Below are 18,902 nucleotides of genomic sequence, written 5' to 3' on the forward strand. Positions count from 1 at the left end.
GATGTTAGCATCGCAATGGGCCTTAAACACACAAAGGGAGCTGGGCCTGGCTACCCAGCTGCAGAGATCAATCAGTGACTCAGATTCCTGCGGGCTGGGAGGTGTCTTTTATTATGCTCCTTTCTCAGTAGAAAGTTGATTTTGGTCAAAAGTAGAATTCAGTACCTGACAAGACGTGAGTGATGATAGATCCATTCATTCTGGCATTCAGGAATTTGCTATTAAAGGGCTGTGGCAGGCCCTAAACTGGGCCCTGTGGATGGAAAAGTGTATGGATTTTGTACCCAAGATAGAGGCTGACTCCTTTTAAGTACTTGACAAATGTTTATTGAATTAATAAATGAATGAGTGGATAGTTTCTTCTTTAAGACACTTACATAGAAGTCAGAGAGTCAGACAGACAAAATGGGAGGGCAGAGTGTGTTATGATTAATGAAGATACATACAAATTTCTTCAAGAGGACAGAGAGGAGGGCAGGCAGAGGTGGGTTTATGGGAATGGAATGACTGGGCCAAGTCCTAATTGAGGGGTGAGTGTTTGGAAGCTTAGAATCTGGAGGAAAGAACGTCCCCTCAAGGGGAAGAGCATGTGCAGGAAGCAGGGATGTGAATGGATACCCTGGAAAAATACAAACTCAATCGTCAGTGTGGTGTAACTTGCAGTAGTTAGGGTTTTCTGCTATGCATGAAACAAAGCCTTGGGAAGAAGAAGGGAGCCAAGCCAAAACAGAAAATGGTAGGGAGAAAATCTATGTCAAGTGTCTAAAGAGACATGAGTACAGAACGGCATGGATTTCTCTGATGTTTATGTGTGCGTAGTTTATTCTCTGTCTTCTAATTCTGTTGATAAAACATAATAATGTACTTACAGTACCCAATGGTATATAGTCTCTTACCTTGTAAATGAGTCTACATAAAGTACATGGGAATTTGGTAGAATGTTCATCCCCCCCAATTGATGAAAGCCTTAAGGTGCAGAGAGGTTATGAGACTTATCCAAGGTCACAGGACCAGACTGACATTGTCCTGTTACCAGCCAAACTCAGGACCACTTGCCTGACACACCGCAAAACTGATCCACTGACAGAGGGTTGTGGCGAAGGAAAAGTACAGCATTCACTTTCAGGGCGCCAAGCAAGGAGAATGGGCGGCTAGTGCCCAAGAGGCCTGAATCCCCAGTGGCTTTCAGACAAGGGTTTTTAAAGGCAACTTTAGAGTGAGGGTTGCAGGGTGTGTGACCAGCTTACAGACATTTTTCTGATTAGTTGGTGGTGAGGTAACAGGGTGATGTGTCAGGAATCTTAATCATCAGCCTTCTGGTCCCAGCTAGTCTGGGGTCTCCATGCTTGTGGTCAGAGGTAGTTACTGTCCTCTAACGGGGGGAGGTCTCAGTTTCTGCAGAACAGCTCACAGGTGTGCATCAGATTGTTGTGTATCCCTTGAGAAACTAGGAGGCCTGGGACTCTGTTTTCTTGCTGGGCTGTTGCTTTGGTTACCATAACTCTTCTTGCTTAACTGCCTTTCCTCTATTTCTGCATTCCCTCACTTCCCTAGTTAGTAACTGCTTGAGTCTGCTCTTTGGAACTTCGGGAAGGCCAGACAAGGAGCGGGGACACAGAGGGGCTTGTACCTGGGGAGGCCCCTCAGGATCCTGCTCAGTTGCAGCACCCCCTTTTCTTTGATACTCCTCCATCCTGAGGGGAACAGAGGCAGGACGAGAATGGGAATAAAGTTTTGGGTAGATGGGTTAGTCATAAACTCAGCAGGGGAACTTGGTGTCAGTCCTAAGACTGGACACCTGCTGTAGTCACAGCACTGTAGTCACCTGCTGGCCGGTTTGTAATCTTCCCTCCTGGTCCTCTCACTGGTGTGGGGTGCTGGTGAGGGATCCAGCACTGATCATATTCATTCTTAGTTCATTACTCTTTTTCCATATTTGCCTTGTTCTTTGACTTCCTTCCTCCCCCGCCCTCCCCGTTGCATGCAGGTCAGGTTTGCTGGCAGCCTCAAACATCTTGTATGCCCCAGAATCAGCCGTAGCATAATATTCTACAGAAATAGACTGCCCATCTGGGACTCTGAAGAGAATTTCACAGGGGCTCTTTTCAGAGATGAGGGTTGGACAGACGGATGCTGTGGCTCTCAGGGGGCGTGGCTGCCGTGGGCCTGGAGGGATGCAGGAGAGAGACCACGTTACCAGAGTCTAGTGAGAGGTTTGGGTTTTGTTTAATCTCTTTTGTGAGAACTTCACAAGCCCTGTTCAGTTTTCTTTTCCGAACTTAACACTGAGTATTGAAAGTGGGCAGGGCTCATGGCTGAGTCATCTTTGGTCCTGGGACCTAGACTGCAGCTTGCAGTGAACAAACAACAAACATTAGTTGACTAGATACATTGCTTACATAGTCGTGCAAGCAGCAGTCACACTGCAGGACAAACAAATCATGGCAAGAAGATCTGACCGTTTTGCTGTCCCTCTACAGAAAATGGCAAATGGAATCCTTTCCCGTTTTTTCCTTCTTTCCTCCTCCTTTTTCTCTTCCCTTCAAAGTCCAGAATGACAGGCGCACGACAGCAGCAGCACCCACAGCAGCTCACCTGCGTGGCCGCTGCCAGGCACTCCTTTAGCGCGCTCAGCGTCCGCTGGCCCGCTACTGCCCGCCTGTCGTGTAAATGAGGAAACTAACGGTCAGGAAACTTGTCCCTCTCTTAAGCCAGCAGTTACTAAGAACTTAAACCCACGCAGTATCAGCCAGCGTGCTTGAGGGCAGAGGTTATAGTTTAATCATTCTTGCCCCTCCCAACTCCTGGAAAAGTGACCCACAAAATATAGGTACTTGGCAAATTATTGGTGCAATGATAAATTAATTTACTGGTGATATGGGGACTGAACTGAAATATGGGTACTTGGTCAAATTTGGGGTGTGTCCAGGATGGGACATAATGAAGTCTGGAGAAAGCACAGAAAATTTGGAATTGTGGTCATATATTGGGGGGGTGCATATTGTTGTAATCACAGTTGGGGCATCACGACTGGGGCACAGTCGGCCCTGAAAGGTGCATGATCACTGTTGGTGGCCGTGGTCCATGCATGCTGGACTGGGAGGGATGACGGGCTGCTGGGGTGAACTTTAGAGTGTGCAGAATCCGGGAAAGCTACCAGACGGGGAGTGCACATGGGAGGAGCATAGTTCCTCCATACCCTGGCTCTCTCCTTCCCGGCACTGACCGCTTGATTTCTTGTTTTCTCTTTCTAGGGAGACCGCGGTGCACCTGGGACCCCTGGCTCTCCTGGCAGCCGCGGAGACCCGGGCGTTGGGGCTGCTGGCCCTCCTGTGAGTCCTTACTCATCCAGCACTTCCTTGCTTTCAGGGCACACAGTCGTTCCGTGCTGGCTCCCAAGGGAAGGTGCTGCCTGGGCCCTACTGCAGGGACACTCCTTGTCCAGCTAACGCAGTGGGGGCCCCCAATGTCTGCTCAGTCAGGGTGTAGGCCTGTCCACAGTGGCTGGTGGTGTTACTAAAACTTGGTGTACTTCTTATGGGAATAAGGTTTGTGGGGAGACCAAGACTTGTCTGATTCAAAGAGGAGTGAGAGAACAAAAGTCATTAAAATTGAAAAAGAAAAAGAAAGAAAAAAGGGCTCACTGACCAAACTTTGCAAAACCTGAGTCATAGCCAGTGAGCTGGGACTGGCTGGGGAGGGGGTGGTGTGGGAGAAGCAGCACGCTTGCATGCGTTTCAGGCAGAAACGAGTTCACGACCCCTCTCCCTCCAGTTAACATACAGATGAGAACACAGATAGAATCAAGAAAGGCTTTTATCTCCAGTGATGTGGTCTCCTCACTGGCAGTTCTGCTGAACCCCCTACACCCGCCCACTGGGGTGAGCTGGCAGACTCCCCAGAGGGCTGCAGCCTGGTGTGGCCCTGCCATCACTTCACAGGTCTCTCCATGTCCCAGTCCACTCCCTGAGGGTTCATCTACCGAGCCCTTCCTCGGGAAGCCGGGCCACCTCCCGCTCCAGAGCCGCCTAACGTCGCCCATGAAATATGCTCCTACCCAAGTGATGCCACCTGAAAAGTGATTGGCTGGCTCCAGCCAAGAGGCTGTGAATCAACTGTTCAGTGTCCTTCCTCCACCTCAGTTATTAAAAGCTTCCGTGGTGGGTGAAACCTTATTGAATTTTCATAAATCCTGTCTTTGGCCAGTAGCCTAGGCTGCTTCCTAATGGCCCGGCCATCTGCGATGAGGGTTCAGGGCTGTGCTGCGAGCAGGCACGCGGAGACGGTGGAGGAGGGCGAGGGCAGACGTGAGTTCAGATGGGATGCAGGGCCCGTTTGCAGGAGCCCTGCCGTTTGCTGAGTGCTGAGGGCTGAGTCCAGAAGCATCCACACGCTCAGTCCTCCGGGCCTGTGAAAGCTGGTTTGCTCCTTGGTGAAGGCTGGGATTCTGCAGAAGCATCTCCTGAGAACAGGATTCAAGGACAAGGAGTCTGTTTGGGAAAGTAGCTCAGCCATCACCCCTCCGGGAGAGGCAGCCTCCAGTGGCACCTGCCCCCCTCCACCCTGGAGACCGATTGCTGCAGACGCAGAGCTGTGCTGAGAAAGGGGTGGCACAGCGGGGGCTTGTGTGCCAGCTCCCGTTGGGCGTGAGTCGCACACAGCGCCGGGGAGCTGCCCTGCACGCCGGCCGAACGTCCCCTTGTGGCTACAGGAAGCCCCGGGCAGCACCTGCAGCAAGCAGCTGCCTGGTGGGAGCGTGCCCAGGGAGTTAGGAGCCCCCGACAGTGTCTGCTTCATCATTGTCTTCCAGGTAAACATTCTGAGGTTCAGAAGGTGAAGTGCCTTGGCCGATGTCCCGTAGCTGGGCCAGGGCTGGGCCTGGGGCACAGAGCTCTTCCCGCCCCCTCCAAAGCCGGGTCTCTTCCTCTGCTTCACCTCGCCTGTGGCTGCGGCAGGACGGGCAGCATTGTTCATTTCTGTCACGTTCTCACGTTGAGGAATGGAGTCTCCTCGTCCTTCCTCCCGCGGTGCTCTGCTTGCTCCAGGGCCTCTGGCTTCCCGTAGCAGCAGCGACTCCCTGGAAGGGAGCCCAGGGCTTTCTCTGCCAGCGCTGTGCACGTCACCGCGCAGGGGCGTGGATGGGGAGGCAGTTCTTTGGTGTTTTGGCCTCCCGCTCCAAGACGTTAACCAAAAACTCCCTTTAATCTTCAGATTGCCTCTGATCTTCTTTAAGCAGAGTCTGAAATGCTTGAAAAGGACCCAGTTCCGCCTGAGGGCAGATCTAAGCGCCAGGGACCCCTGCTGACCCTCAGAGCCTAAGGTCTGCAAGGGCAGGGCTCCTTCTGGCAGCCTGCGTCGGGCCTGAGCCGTGGTTTCCTCGTGGGCCAGCGGGGTGGGGGGGACCACAACGTGGTAATATCGATGGAGACACCTGGTGCCCTGCCTCTGACCTTGGGGTGTCATGAGAGTCCTCCCCCGACACCTCCCTCAGCCTTCGCCGCCTAAAATTATCCTTCCTCTCTCCAGGCCTTTACCTCCCTCTCTGAGATCACTTGCTCTGGCAGCTTGCTTTGCTCAGGCACTGAGGGTCCCCATACAGACACCACCAGCCCTTAGGAGCCCTGCGGCCTGGCAGAGGACAGAAGCTTGGAGCTGAGCATGTGCAGTAACACACATCAGCCCCCCGAGAGGGGTGGCTTCCACTGCCCCTCTTCCTGGGAGTGACAGAAATGAAAGCCACTGAAAGCTGCAGTGATCGTGATCACAGCTCGCGTCGCCCCTCCTCGCAGGGCAGCGCCTGTCTTCTCATTTAGCTCGTGGGCGCCCTCTCATTTACTCCTCCCAGCAGTCCTAGTCTCCCTTTCATTTTACAAATGAGGAGAACCACTTAAGAGATGTGACGCCTGCCTGAAGTCACAGCTGGGACGTGGTGGAGCGAGGACTGGATGCCAGCATTCTAGCTCTGGGCAGGCGCCCGGAGGACAGCAGTTCGCATTTACGTGGCCCTTCCTGGTGCCGGCGTCGTCCCCATGTGTGCCTGCCCCTCAGCTGTGACCCGCAAGCCCAGCAGCTGCCTGCGTCCCTGTGACTCATCTGCCGGCTCAGGAATGAGGCTGAGCAGTTTCCCTTCGACAGGGGCACGTGCAGCCAAGCAGCCCCACCAGGCCGGGCTGCTGCGGGACACCCGGTGTCTCTCAGTGGTTACGCCCCGGCCGACACCCGGGGCCTGGGCAGGCTTCATTCGCTGACTTGGGCTCTTGTCCTGTTCCACACACGGAGCCAGATCCTGGGGGAGGCTCGGGGTGGGGGGCACAGCACAGACCCCAGGGCAGGGCTCCGTGTATAACCAGCAGCTCAGTATCCCCACCGTGGTTTTTAGTCCCGGGATTCTTCTGCTGATGGAAAGAAAAAGGATTTTAAATAAGTTCCTACTCTCACTTCTGGTTGGAAACTCTCTATCTCAGCACGGCCTTTGGTTGCTCCTAGTAACAGTTCCCGAGGCACATTGAGCGCCGTACGCGCCCTCCAGGCCCCTGCGAGGCCCGACGTGCCCTGGCTCACCCTCCGTGGGGTCCTGCGAGCTTGTGCTGGCATCATCTCCGGCTCACAGAAGAGGGGGCTCAGACAGCGGGCCTGGCTCATGCGGCTAAGCCACCCCAGAGCCCAGCACAGAGACTGGTACCCTGTGCCCTTCAGGAAAAAGACGTGGGGATAAAATGCACTGTGTTTTCAGATAGCTGTCCGTGGGAGTTATGGGGCGAGGGGGTCAACTTTCAAATTTCTCTCAATATAAACTGCAGTTCTTTAATTGACAAAAGAAGACTTATTTTATTGTTTGGTCTCACAGAGCTTCCCACAGTCTGGACTTAGCTCATGGACCAGTTTAGCCCGCTGCTGTGTCCCTGTGTTTCTTACCCATCCGTACGTGGGCCTCAAGGCTCGATGACTCAGGTTTGATCTCTTTGGCAGGACTTCACAGGGGGTGTGTTCTTCCACAGGAAGCACAGGATGTCTGGGGGGCTCTTGTTGTGAAGTTCACACCCTTCGATGTCCAGAGCTTAGATCGCTTAGCGCATCAAGACTTGCAAATTGATGCTGTTCTGGTTCAATCGGTTCCTTTTTATGTATTAGTTAGAATATTTCTATACAGAAAAGACACTCCCTCGTTTGGATTTGGATACCCAGTGGGACAGTTCGCGTGGAAGGCAGAATAGAAGAGCTGGTCTTTGCTTTTTGATTATTTTCAAGTAACGACTTGAAAATCTTACAAAGATGGCATCTTGCAAAGATGATGGATGAGGCGGTTTTGTTTTCTGTCAATCGTTTCAAACTCCTGGATTTAAACACATTTGATCTGATTTCATGTTGCAGGTGTTCTTCCTTTTGATGCTCAGATTGTCGTATTTTAGGCAAACGGGAGCCCATGCAAGTTGACCCGAAGTGTTTCTGACACCAGCCCAGCAGCCGCTGACGGTGTCCTTGCTCTGTGGAAGGACAGGATGTCCCGATTTGTTTCTGTTCCTCGCCCAGATCTGGGGTCAGTCGTCTCTCCAAGGAGTTGTAGTTCATTTTAGTGGAAAATGGTATCGAAGACCAAAATACGTGTTTTAGGTAATGCGACTCCTGAGCAACCCCATCAGAGGGTGTAATCTTGGAACAGAGGGTTGTTAGTCTTGAAGACATGCCCAGGCTTCAGATTTAGGAAGGGCATCGATCGGGAAGCCACCCTGCGACCCCTCCTCCGCAATACACTTCTCTGTCTCCTAAAAGTATACCACCAACTGGCCGCAGGAGCGCCTCTCACGGGCCAGGCTCTGGGCTGGTTCTCTCCTTAGGTGTGTCCTCTTAGTTCTGATCACATGAAGCGAGGGGCTCACCAGCTCTGTGTCAGGATCGGGCAGATGGAAGTGCGGAGAGACCGAGTCAAACAGCCGATAACTGACAAAGCTAAGATTTGATAGGAAGACTTTTTTGACAGCAAAACCCACCCTTTACCTGTAGATTTTATATCAAATGACATAAGAGGGGGATTCGGAGTTCAGTCTAATGAAACAATTAAACCCTGGAGATGGATCGTTGGGTTTAATTTGGAAACAGGAGGTGCCAGCAACAGACCATCGCTCTGCCGCGTCCTTGGGGATAAGTGTGCAGTCTTGGTAAGGAACGACTGCGAAAGGAACGGAATTCAGATGTGTGCGCGCTGGCCCCTGCATCCCACTGGCCTACGACTTGACAGAGCAGTGGGAACTAACGGGGAGAAGGGTCGTGTGAGTCATGTGGACCCCAGGGGGGTTCTGAGTCCATTTTCTTACCTGCTTGGCTTAGGCCTTGGGAGGTGTCCCCTACCTTCTTGAGTGGTCAGCTGTGCACTTAAAATGCTTGTTTTATTCTGTCAGGCAGCTCTGGGACACATGAGACGGGCAGGCTTTTAGGTGCCCTGGTCTGTCGCGCTGCCGGAAGCCTGTGCCTTGGTCTGAAATCTCTCCTCCCTCTTGGGACGCCCTCGGGAGTTCTCACGGGCCCTGCCGCAGGGGCACACAGATGCACTGGACTGCGAGCTGGTGGTGGGGCTGACCCCCCTGGCGAGTGACTCCGATGTGGCTTGGGCAGGTCCTTTGTCTCCTTCAGGCCCTTGTTTGACCATCAGTGAAAAGGAAGGGTGATAATAAGTGATTTTCAAGTTCTCTTCATACCGTCCAATTGTAAGTTTAGTGGAGCGCCGTCCGTTTGCTGTGCTCTGCTGTGTCCGGACGACGCACGCACGGGGGCTGCTGAGGATTGGAGGGAGCGCGTGAGCACGGAGCTGAGTGCCCCCAAGGCAGGGCGTGGTCCATTCAGCAGAGGGCACAGATGGGCCAGGAACACTGGGTGGTCCGTCCTAGACAGGGTGCACCCGGGGGCTAGGGACCGCTTCTAACGAGCCTCCTGAGGGAGGCCAGGGAAGGCTTTCCTGGGGTGCTGACATCTAAATTGAGAACTAGATGTGACCAGGCAGAGAGGCAGAGCACAGTGTAGCAAAGGCTCAGGGCAGGGACAGTCCTCTCACTGCAGGACCTGGAACTGTAACACTAATGCCACAAGAAGGAACGCATCTGAAGCGCAAAATCCGGAAGCCGAATCGTAGGCTGGTCACACTTGAAGGATGACAGATCCATATCTGTGTGTGTGTGCATGCATGTGTGAGCCACGTGCAGGAGTGAGGAGGGACACCGTGCAGCATCGGGCAAGCAGGCCACCCAAGGAGTCTGGTCCTGAATGTGCCCCCCCCCCATCCTGAGCAGGAATACAGCATGAGGATGTTGGGATGCTGGGGCCCAGAGCTAGACATGGGCCCAGTGCGTGCCAGGAGGGGGTGGCACCAGTTCAGGGGCAAATGAAGAAGGTTCCAGTGAGATCTCCATGTGCAGCATGGAGTGGTGGTGGTGGGAGGGTGTGACCCTGTGGCTTAAAGGTGGGAGGAAGTCAGCTATTCCTTTTAGGACAGTTAGAGACCAAGCTCAGGAATAAGCACCGCGGCACGTTTAAGTAAGTGCCCCCTCCGGCTTCGCTTGCTCACCTGTGTGTTTGTTTCTAGGGCCCCTCCGGACCACCAGGAGAGAAAGGGCCTCCGGTACAGTATGATTTAAATACGGGGCTGGGTTTTGAGGGCAGAAATTATGTTCTAATGAAAGCAGTTTTAAACTGGAGTGGCCAGAAGGCAGAAGAGTTTCAAAAAAATCCCTAACATGAAACCGGGCAAAGTCTCCAAAATGTGAGCCCTGACCTATGGGCTGGCGGGGTCTCCCAGGGCCAGGAGCGTGTGTGGTGCTGGGCGGGCGGAGGCTGCCTTTGCTCCCCGCCATCTCTGCTTCCAGACGGGCAGCCGTGGTTTAAGGAAGGTAATCAACCTGCCCGAGGAGCTAACTGTGCAACCTGGCTTCCCCACCCCAGCCGCATAGCCACGAGCAGGGGAGGGCTCCCTTAGCCTGGAAGGCGGGGGGGAAGAGGCAGGGAAGTGCCCCAGGAAGTGAGATTCTTCATGAGATGATGTGTGCCAATTTCTGGTACTGTCTGGAAATTTTCAGCAGAATGGGAATGATTTTCTTATAAAAAATAATCACTGTCAGCTGAGTGCTGAGCTCTGTGCTGGGCCGGCCCCCTGCCCCGGGGGCCAGTTATCCACACTGCGCAGGGGAGTGGGCAGGACCGGGGCTCAGGCCCATTTCGCTGCAGGAGCTGCCTCTCCACTCCAGAAAGCGGCCTGGGCCGTCCGGCTCACAGGGAGGGCTTTCCAGAGCGTCCTCCGGGTGTACTTGGTGTGTCCACCTGCACATGCGCAGTAAAGTGTGTGACTCTGAGCCACCTGCTCCCTGGCACACGCGTTACATCAGCTTCCCCAGAGCAGCAGGCCGTCTGTGCAAGGAGAGCCCCCCCAGGGAAGGCGGCACTTGTTTTGCTTACACTGATGGGGGGGATGTCATCTTCTCTTTTTCTTCAGGGATCTCGAGGCCCCCCTGGATTCCCAGGCCCCCAGGGACCAGCCGGCCAGGATGTGAGTAAAGGCGGCAGTGCAGGCCCAGTCCAGGTCCTCCAGACCCCCCGGGAGCCCCTCCGCTGTCTCTGGCCTCCTGGAACCAGGACGCCCCGGGAGGAGCTGTCCTGCCCCACTAACCCCTGCCCCTTTCTTGTGGACGCTGTTTATGTTTTGATTTTCTGTTCGTTGTGACTTACAATCTTGTATTGCCTTGTTTCACTTCTTTTGCTTTTATGTTATGCTTTCAGAAACCTGTAAGCTCCCGGGTACCCCATCACTGTCTCCTGTCATCTTGTCAATGTTCTTACATACCTAGCTGGTCAGTTCTGCTCAAATCAGGCACCAGCTTCTCCATGGACTTGTTCCCGACCCATCCCTGTAAGGGCTTCTCCCTTCAAGGGAGCTCCGCACACTCACCTGATGCTCACTGAGGACGTGTGTCTCCCCACTTTGTGACAGTGTTAATCACCTCTCATCTTTATGGCCTGACTTTTATTCAGTTAGATCTGAGCTCTAGAAGGTAGGAACCAAGTGTCTCAGGCATCTGTAGGTCCTTGATGCTTCACAGAGTGGCAGGTACATAGAATTTGCTCCATACAGACTCCCTGAAACGGTTAAACGACGACCACGAGTCCTCATGGAGCAAAGACGTCTGGCGCCGCTAAGCAGTGGTACTTGCTGCGTCGTCCTCCATCTTTCCATCTCTGTCGTTCGGCTTCACATAAGTAGGAACAATAAACTGTCCTCCCCTTCCCTTCCTTAGGTTCTGTTTCAGAGAAGAATGTTGCCCTCTAAATCCCGCCCCCAAGTGCTTGACTTTACCTGCCCCACTCACAGGGTTACATTCTTACAGCCAGTTCAGCAGAACCCTCCTCTTTCAAAGCCACTCCTTCCACTTGTGTTTGGGAAAGGATGGAGAAATTTGAGATAAATGTGTGTCCGTGCATGAGTTGTTTTTGGTTTCGTGTTTTGGGTAGGAGCTAATAAGGGGAGTAGCTTACTGTTTGGAACATTTGCCACAGTTAAATATTTCCTGAGAAGCCTTGGGTATTCAGCTGAGACTGGAAACCGTGAATTGTTACTGGTGCCAGTCTTCACGGTTGGGTTGTTTTTTCCCCTGAGTTACAGATGTAGATGCTGGGAGAGGGGGTGGGCAGAGCGGATCAGCATTATGTGCTTAGCACAGTTAATGTTTTCTTTCTTTCTTTTCTTAGGGTGTACCAGGAAGTCCAGGAGAGAGAGGGCCTCCTGGCAAACCAGTATGTCATCTAACTGTTCTGGATGAATGTTGACCATCAGTCAGGGACCCAGCCAGAGTAAAATACAACTCGGATGGTCCCAGAGACTTTAAAAAGGGGGCTTTTTACAAAGCTGCGGGCAGAGGGCACTAGTCAGAGATGCTGTGATGCTCAGAGATAAACCACAGAGACGCCAACGCCACCTGCTTCTTATCTTCAGAGCAGAGGGAGAGGGTGGGGGGAAGGGGCTGCCAGATAGGAGCTGTGGTTGTGGGTTCAGAGCCACCACAGGATGCCTGGCCACCGCCCACCCCCCCCCCGTACCCTCCCTCCCCAATTTCCTGCTGTGCATCTCATTGGTCCAGCTCGCCTGTGGGGCGGGCAGCAGGCAGGTGAGCCTCATGATACGTCCCCAGGGTGCAGCCTCCGGGGCCTGGGGGAGGACAGAGAAGGAAGGACGGTGGTTTGGGGTGAGCAGACGGGCAGTAGCAGTGTTCGTGGCAAGGTCCCGACCAGTCCTTGTCCTGCCCTTTAGTTCAGTAATGTCAGTACCTCTTGGTTTCCCCCCTTTGTAGTATAAGAGATGTTCTTTTCTCTCTCCCTGTGAGAGCAGCGACGCTGTGACAGGCTGAGCAGAAACGGACAGCCCTGAGAGTCTGGTCCCGGGCCGTGGGGCCGCACACCAGCCCGCGGTTCCTTGTGCGCTGTAGAGTCACCTTCTAGGAATGCCCACCCCCACCCCAGTTAACTCAGCAACGCCAGAGAAGCCCCAAAGGCTCCACCGAGGAACCAGGCACAGGGTGGCCCTCCAGGGGAGGGATGGTGAAGAGGAACAAGTCTGGGTGAGCGAGGAGGCAGCGTGAGGATACAGGAGAGACGAGTCCACTGAAAGGTGCTACCCGAGGTGGGAGAGACAGTGGCAGTCACGACGCGGGAGGCTCAGGCCTCAAGGCTGATTTCAGAAACCATTATGCAGAATCTTCACCTCAAGATGGATCTGAGAGGCCATCGGCTCCTCTGTGAGCCTGGCCGCTGCAAGTTGCAGACAAGGACCCAAGGCATGGGGCCCCCGAGGGCTTGAGCGTCTCCGCCTTTGGGGCCCAGGCTGCGGGGCACAGCAGAGACCCCAAGGGGCAGCCTGGTCCTCCTCAAAGGGTCCTGAGACCGTTCCCTGAAGGCCTTCTAGCGGGAGGAGTGAAAAGTCCTGCTGGAGGGTAGGGACAGCTTACACACACCCTCCTCTTCTTCTGTGGAGTCAGATTTACAGCAGCCGAATTAACCTCGTTACCCAAGTGCAAGGCCCTGGTGCAGCGGCTGGAAGAGGAAGGTTCAGGCCAGAGGCTGAAGAGGGTTCAAACAACTCCTGCCGAGTCTAGACCCTGACACCCCTGCCAAGAGAATTAAGCCAGCAGCGTCCAGCTGGCAGCGTGGACTAACCGTGACGTCTGACAGCTGGTCACTGGCAGAGCAGACTGAGAGATGTAGAGACAGACAGAGAGGAGGTCTGTTTTTGACCACCTTCAAATTCACTGCACACACACACCCCCCAGATGGTCCCAGGGACGACAGGGGAGCCCTCAGGGTCTCTCATCTCACTTATCGGATGAGTCGTGTTTTCAGGGGTCCCAAGACTCCCCTCAGGCTCTCTGACTCACCAGGAGGACTCCAGGACTCAGGAGAGTGCCTCCAATCGGGACTGTGGTTTATCACAGAGAAAGGACGCAGGTGAAGGTCAGCACAGGGGCGAGATGCTTAGGGCAGCGTCCCTGAGCGACGAGGCCCCTCCCCCAGGGAGCCGGCGCGGGCAGCCCTCGCTCCTCCCGGCGCCCATGTGTCAGCAGAGGCATGTGGGTGACGAGTGCTCTGGAAAGCACCAAGTGTCGCCACTGAGGGTCGCTCCCCCAAACCTTGGTGTGCAGGTCACATAGATGCAGCGAGCCCGCACGGCTGGCCTTGGTCTCCGTCTCCAGCCCTCCCAGGGGCCAGACTGATACCCCATGGCCCAGGCCCCCGCCGTAGATCTGGTCGTTAGCATAAGCCGTCTGCCTGGCCCAAGACCCTGGCGAACAGAGGCACTCTTCTCAGGCAGGGCATTCGTTAGGAGCCAGCAAGGGCCGAGCCTTTGTTTGGCATGGGCAGGGTTTGGGCAGCCCGGGCCTGCTGAGTTACCCCTTCCTGCAGCCATCACCCCTCGGTGGCGATGGGGGCCCAGAGTGTTTCTCCAGCCCTGCGCCCAGAGAATTCCCGTGCCAGGAGCCCCCCTGCTGGACTTGGTTCTCCAGAAGCACAGCCTCTGGTGGGGATTCCCATGCCAGCGAGTGAGCCAGGGGAGACCTGCCGGGGTTGGAGAAAGCAGGACCGGGTAGTGGAAAGGTAGTCAAGGATGTGGGTTCAGCGTGAATCTGCCCTCAGCCTGATCCCATGGGGAGCTCGGGTGTGGACGGCACCGCACAACTGGCCTATCTTGAGTCAAGAGGCCGCCCCTCTTCACCTCCGTGTCAGTCCGTCGTGGGCTGTGTGACCTCCCCAGCCTTTCCGGCTGGTGCTCTGGGCAGCTGGCGGCACCCGGGAGGGGAGGAGGAGCCAGCAGGGCGCGGGTGCAGTCTTCTGCACCCCAGCGCTTCCCACTGCTGCTTCCCTGTGCTCAGCATCAACCCACCAGGTGGGGCCCGCTCCTCAGAGGCGAGCACAGCACTCCGCTCTGCATCCTGCGTCCACATTCAGAAGGCCACCATCCCCGCACCTGCCTTGCTCCTGTGTATCCAGACCTATCTTGTGGGGCCTACAGAAGGGGGTCACCACAAGACATTAATTAAATTATCTCCAAGGCCACGCTGCACCTAGATGGAAAATTCACTCCTCGTTCTCTCTCCTTTTGAAACTGACATCCAGCCCTGCTGCTCACTCCTCTAATTATGCAAAGGGCTTACGTGACAACATAAAAATGTCCCAAAGAACACAGTGCCAGCACTGTGAAAAGTGTCCCAGTTTGGACTGTATGACTCGTGTTACTAACTTCCCAGGGAAAATAAAAAACTTCAGAAGGAAACCCCTCCGCCCCCTTTTAAAGTTCTTATCGATCAGCATTGCACAGGTTGGCCTTCCTCCCGAGGGTCAGTCTCAGGTAACTGAGGACACACTCTGTTTCGTCTTCAGCAGTTGTGACCTAAGTGAGCTTTCCCTGCAGGGCTGGTCGTCCCTTCAGCACGTCCAGACCCGACTCCAGCCCCGGCCTCTCCCGGGCCTCCTACCCTTGCGGTAGTCTGGGGGGTTGGTCGAACACTTGAGCAAACAGACATACACCCAGCCTCTGCCAAGTTATCCTGCACAAACATACCCGATGCCGCTGTCACATGGCTCTCTTTAGCCGCAGGATGTGGCAGGAGCCCTGTGGGGTCAGGAGAGGAGGCAGCCAGGAAAACAGTCTTGGTTTCAGCCTCCGTAAGGCGCTAGACTGGACTCATACTTCATTAACCGGAACTCAGATTTATTCAGAAGAAATCAGCCACCAGCAGTCAATTGTGGCCGCTGGCTCCCCCATTCTAGAGGAACGTCGACCCCTTCCCTCTGGAGAATGGGTTCTCCGGGACTCCTTTTCCAGTGCAAAATTTAGAAGTTTGCAAAGTAGCACGCCAGTCTCCAGTTCTTCTGAGAATCCTTTCTTCCCTTTAGGGTTTGCCTTTTAATTTCCATTTTCCTTCCCAGCCTTGTGTCCCTTAAACCCCAGTGTGAACCCAGCCTCCACTCCATCTTGGGCTCCAGGCTGGCCCCAGTCATGATGTACCACATCCCAGCTCACCGTTGTGAACGTGAATTCAGTGACCTGCAGACCCCGCACACCTTCAGAGGCTTTGTGATTACGCCTGACTTCTGAAATCTTCCTGAAGTTAGAGACTTCTGACTCGTAATAACGAATGAAGTTCAAAATGCTGTTTTACCTGGGACAGCTAAAGAAGTTACTTGAAATTCATACTAGATTGTGAATGATAGTGACAGCTGTTACCCATCTGGGGAATACAGGAGAGTCGGCCCCCTTTGTCTTCTACAGTACCCATAGGACCTGTTGGTGTAGAGGGCAGTGTGGAGGAGGGACCACCAGGAGAAGAGAAGGGACCAGTGCAGGGAGCCTGGGGACCAGAAAGGCTGATGTTAGCTAGACTCAGTTAGGACCAGCAGTCTGTGCAGTCGCTGGCTCAGCGGAGTCTTCCCGTGGCTCCCCGGCGTGGGGTGTGGACCGGGCTGCTTGCATCCTGTGCATGGCGTGGCCACGTCACGTGGCACAGCTTGCGCTGTGAAGGCCGCACACTGCCTGGAGGAGCACAGGGTACACAGAGTGTGGGCGTGTGTGTATGTCTGTATGTATTTATTTTTCTTTGACAGGGACCCTCTCCGCTACTGTCTCCAGGGGACGTAAATCTCTTGGTTAAGGTAAAATAAAATAAATGTGCATGCGTTGTGAAACTGGTCATGGGGGGATTGGGGATTTCAGTAACGTGCTCTTTTCTGTGTCTGAACCACTGTGTTAAGAATATTAACAGTAATAGCAACATTGGCTGAGACCTCACCATGTGTCAGCGATGGGCTAAATGCACTGTCCAGGGCAGCAGCCACTGGCCACGTGTGTCAATTTAAATTTAAGATAATTCAAATTAAGTGCAATGAACAGTTCCAGTCCTCAGTCACACTAGTCGCATTCCACGTACTTAATCACCGCACGTGGCTAGTGGCTGTTTTACAGGACAGTGCAGATACAGAGGATTTCTGTCGTCACAGAAGGTCCTTCTGGACAGGGCTGTGCTAAACACTCCATGCGTGTCTCTTACTTACTGTCCACAGTTACTCTCTGATACTGGTACTATTTGTGTTTTTGTTTTACTTATTGGAAACCTGAGACACTATGAGGGTCAGTGACTTTCTGGGAGTGGAATCCACGCCCCACTGATTCCAGTGGCTGACCTGGCCCCCCACAGGACTGCCTCCTCAAGCTCTCAAGAGAGGGGCGTGGGCAGGGTCAGCCAGGTTGGGTGGGGGGCCTGCTGGCATGAGGTCCGGAGCGCAGGCGCAGGGGGCTGGAGCCTGTGGCTGGGGTGAGTTCAGATCTGAGTGCAGAGTCAGCTCATTTTCAGAACCACGTGCACTTTCCACGAGCAGCAGACGCCCTGAGCTGAGCGTGACTCTGCTGAGACAGGGCAGAGAAAGCTGGGTGCCTGGGACCCTGGCCGAGGACCTCGGATCTTAAATGGAGGAGACCCGGAAGAGGCTGTGAGCCCGACGGAGACAGGAGAAGACTCGTGTTCCAGGAGGAGCAGTCCTGCTGCTGTGGGTGTGGAGGACCCTTTTGCTGCCTCTGTTTCCAGCCTTTGTCTTAACTCTGGGTGAAGCTTGGCACTGAATTTTGTGTGATCAGCCCCTTCCTCACTTCCTGTATTCTGAAGACCACTTGGGTGATGTCAGAAAACATCTGGTTCTTGCATGAAAACAAGGGAGGAGAAGAAAAGGGAGAAGAAAAGCTCCTCAGAAGCCGGATGTGTGATCCTCTGCACATCGAGCTGCCCTGATGCAAAATCATACTTTGTATTCAAGATGTGTAGCAGTAGGGCAGTCTTTCCTGATTGTTATTGACAAGAGGGAGGTTTGGTTTTTCTTTCACAACTAGGACATGGCAAGAAATCATTATCTATTGATTTAAGCCTTATTTATTACAGGCTTTTATAGCCTTGATAATTTTTTCTTAATTTCCGCCCCATTGAAAGGCACTGGGTTTGCATCAGCCCCTTTGCCCCCACTGAAGGATTTCAACTCAGGGTGTCCCAGTCTTCAGGGCAGTGATGACAGGAGTGAGTCCTGCATGGGTTAAGACCGTTCTTCATGGCTGCAGCCCTGAGAAGGGCACTTAGTCGTATCAACACTTCTTACCTGCTAAAGGATGCAGCTGTGTTCATCGGAGCAGCCAGGAACCACAGAGGTCATGTGAGCGCCTACGTTCAGGGCAGTGCCTGGAATTCCTTGGTCCTGTGGAGTGTGCTTTGCCTGGAAACCCTGTAGACAGGTGCCTGGGCCATGTGGGTTTGCCCAGGTCTGCAGAGAACTGCCATAGCTCCCTGTTGTGTAATCACCTGTTGCCATGTTGATGATGTGGGTTAAAGCTGATGGTCTGGTCCAGGTGGCTGTGGACAGGCCCCTCCCTTGCTGAGGATGCATCCTTTACTACAGAACATTTACCCCATTCTGAGAGTTGGAAAACTGCCTGGGTAGGAAGTTCATCTTTAAGGAACTTGTGTAGCTGGAGCTGTGCCCAGGGAGGCCATCCTCAGGGCTTCCCCGTGAGATGATTCCCCAGGATAAATATTATTTCATCCGATCGCCACAGACACCCCAGTGGGCAGCTGCTGTTACTAGCCACATTTGACAGAGCAGGAGGTTGGGCACAGGTGGGCCAGTCACTTGTTGAAGGTAACAGAGCTGGACGGTGGCAGAGCCGAGTCTCAAACCCAGTGAGACCAACTCCAAACCCTTGTGCTTATCCCCTCTGCCATCCACCTTCATCTCTGCCTGAGTCTGAGCTTCCTGACAGCTCCCTGATGATGTGCAGGCAGTAGCGAGTTCCTTGTCTGTTACCCAGAGGTTTGAAATGCAGGCTCCACAGCCCTTTGGCAGGAGTGTGCAGTGAGGGGGCAGGAGTCCGGCAGGGGCTTGGGTCAGGTGATCGGAAGGTGATTTCCGCACCTGAGAAGCAGCGGTGGTTTTCTCCCACGTGGCAGAGACTGCAGTTCCTCCCGTTATAAGCATTTTAGGAGCGCTTGCTTGGTGTGCTGTACCGCACCACACACAATGACACGGCCGGCTGGGTTTGCTGAGAACGCCGCAGACAAAGGGCAGGGGGTGGGGGCGAGAGGGGTTGCATCTGCAGATTATGCATAGGGGACCTGGCAACGTGCTAGACGCGTTACAGGCCTGCTCCGTTTAAACTCCACGACTGTACCCTAAGGTCAGAGAATAAGCCTTGTCAGCTGGTGTAGAAATAGACTAGTGGGGACTAAGTGGCCTGCCTGACGTGACCCGGTGACATGGAAGAGGTGGGGGTCAGTGCTGAGGAGCAAGGGCATCTGATGTGCAGGTGCGACAAAGGGACAGACTTGGAGGGAAACAGC

At 54.1% G+C, this 18,902-nt stretch overlaps 1 protein-coding gene across 5 annotated transcripts in view; it reads left to right on the forward strand.

The window, feature by feature from the left end:
* The window catches only part of COL22A1 (collagen type XXII alpha 1 chain), a 213,937-nt gene that overhangs the window by 145,998 nt on the left and 49,037 nt on the right, over positions 1 to 18,902 (forward strand). For 4 of the 5 annotated variants that reach the window (XR_004132600.2, XM_031439674.2, XM_031439676.2 and 1 more), the window contains 5 exons: positions 3,255 to 3,332; positions 9,575 to 9,610; positions 10,478 to 10,531; positions 11,728 to 11,772; positions 16,132 to 16,179. Coding sequence is in view for 4 of the 5 variants with exons in the window: in XM_031439674.2 (XP_031295534.1) it covers positions 3,255 to 3,332; positions 9,575 to 9,610; positions 10,478 to 10,531; positions 11,728 to 11,772; positions 16,132 to 16,179 (261 nt within the window). In the remaining variant the exon portion in view is untranslated. The remainder of the gene's footprint in view (positions 1 to 3,254; positions 3,333 to 9,574; positions 9,611 to 10,477; positions 10,532 to 11,727; positions 11,773 to 16,131; positions 16,180 to 18,902) is intronic. The other variant, XM_064476812.1, reaches the window with a different exon arrangement.

The sequence above is a fragment of the Camelus dromedarius genome, chromosome 20, assembly GCF_036321535.1.
Source record: "Camelus dromedarius isolate mCamDro1 chromosome 20, mCamDro1.pat, whole genome shotgun sequence".
Taxonomy (NCBI): domain Eukaryota; kingdom Metazoa; phylum Chordata; class Mammalia; order Artiodactyla; family Camelidae; genus Camelus; species Camelus dromedarius.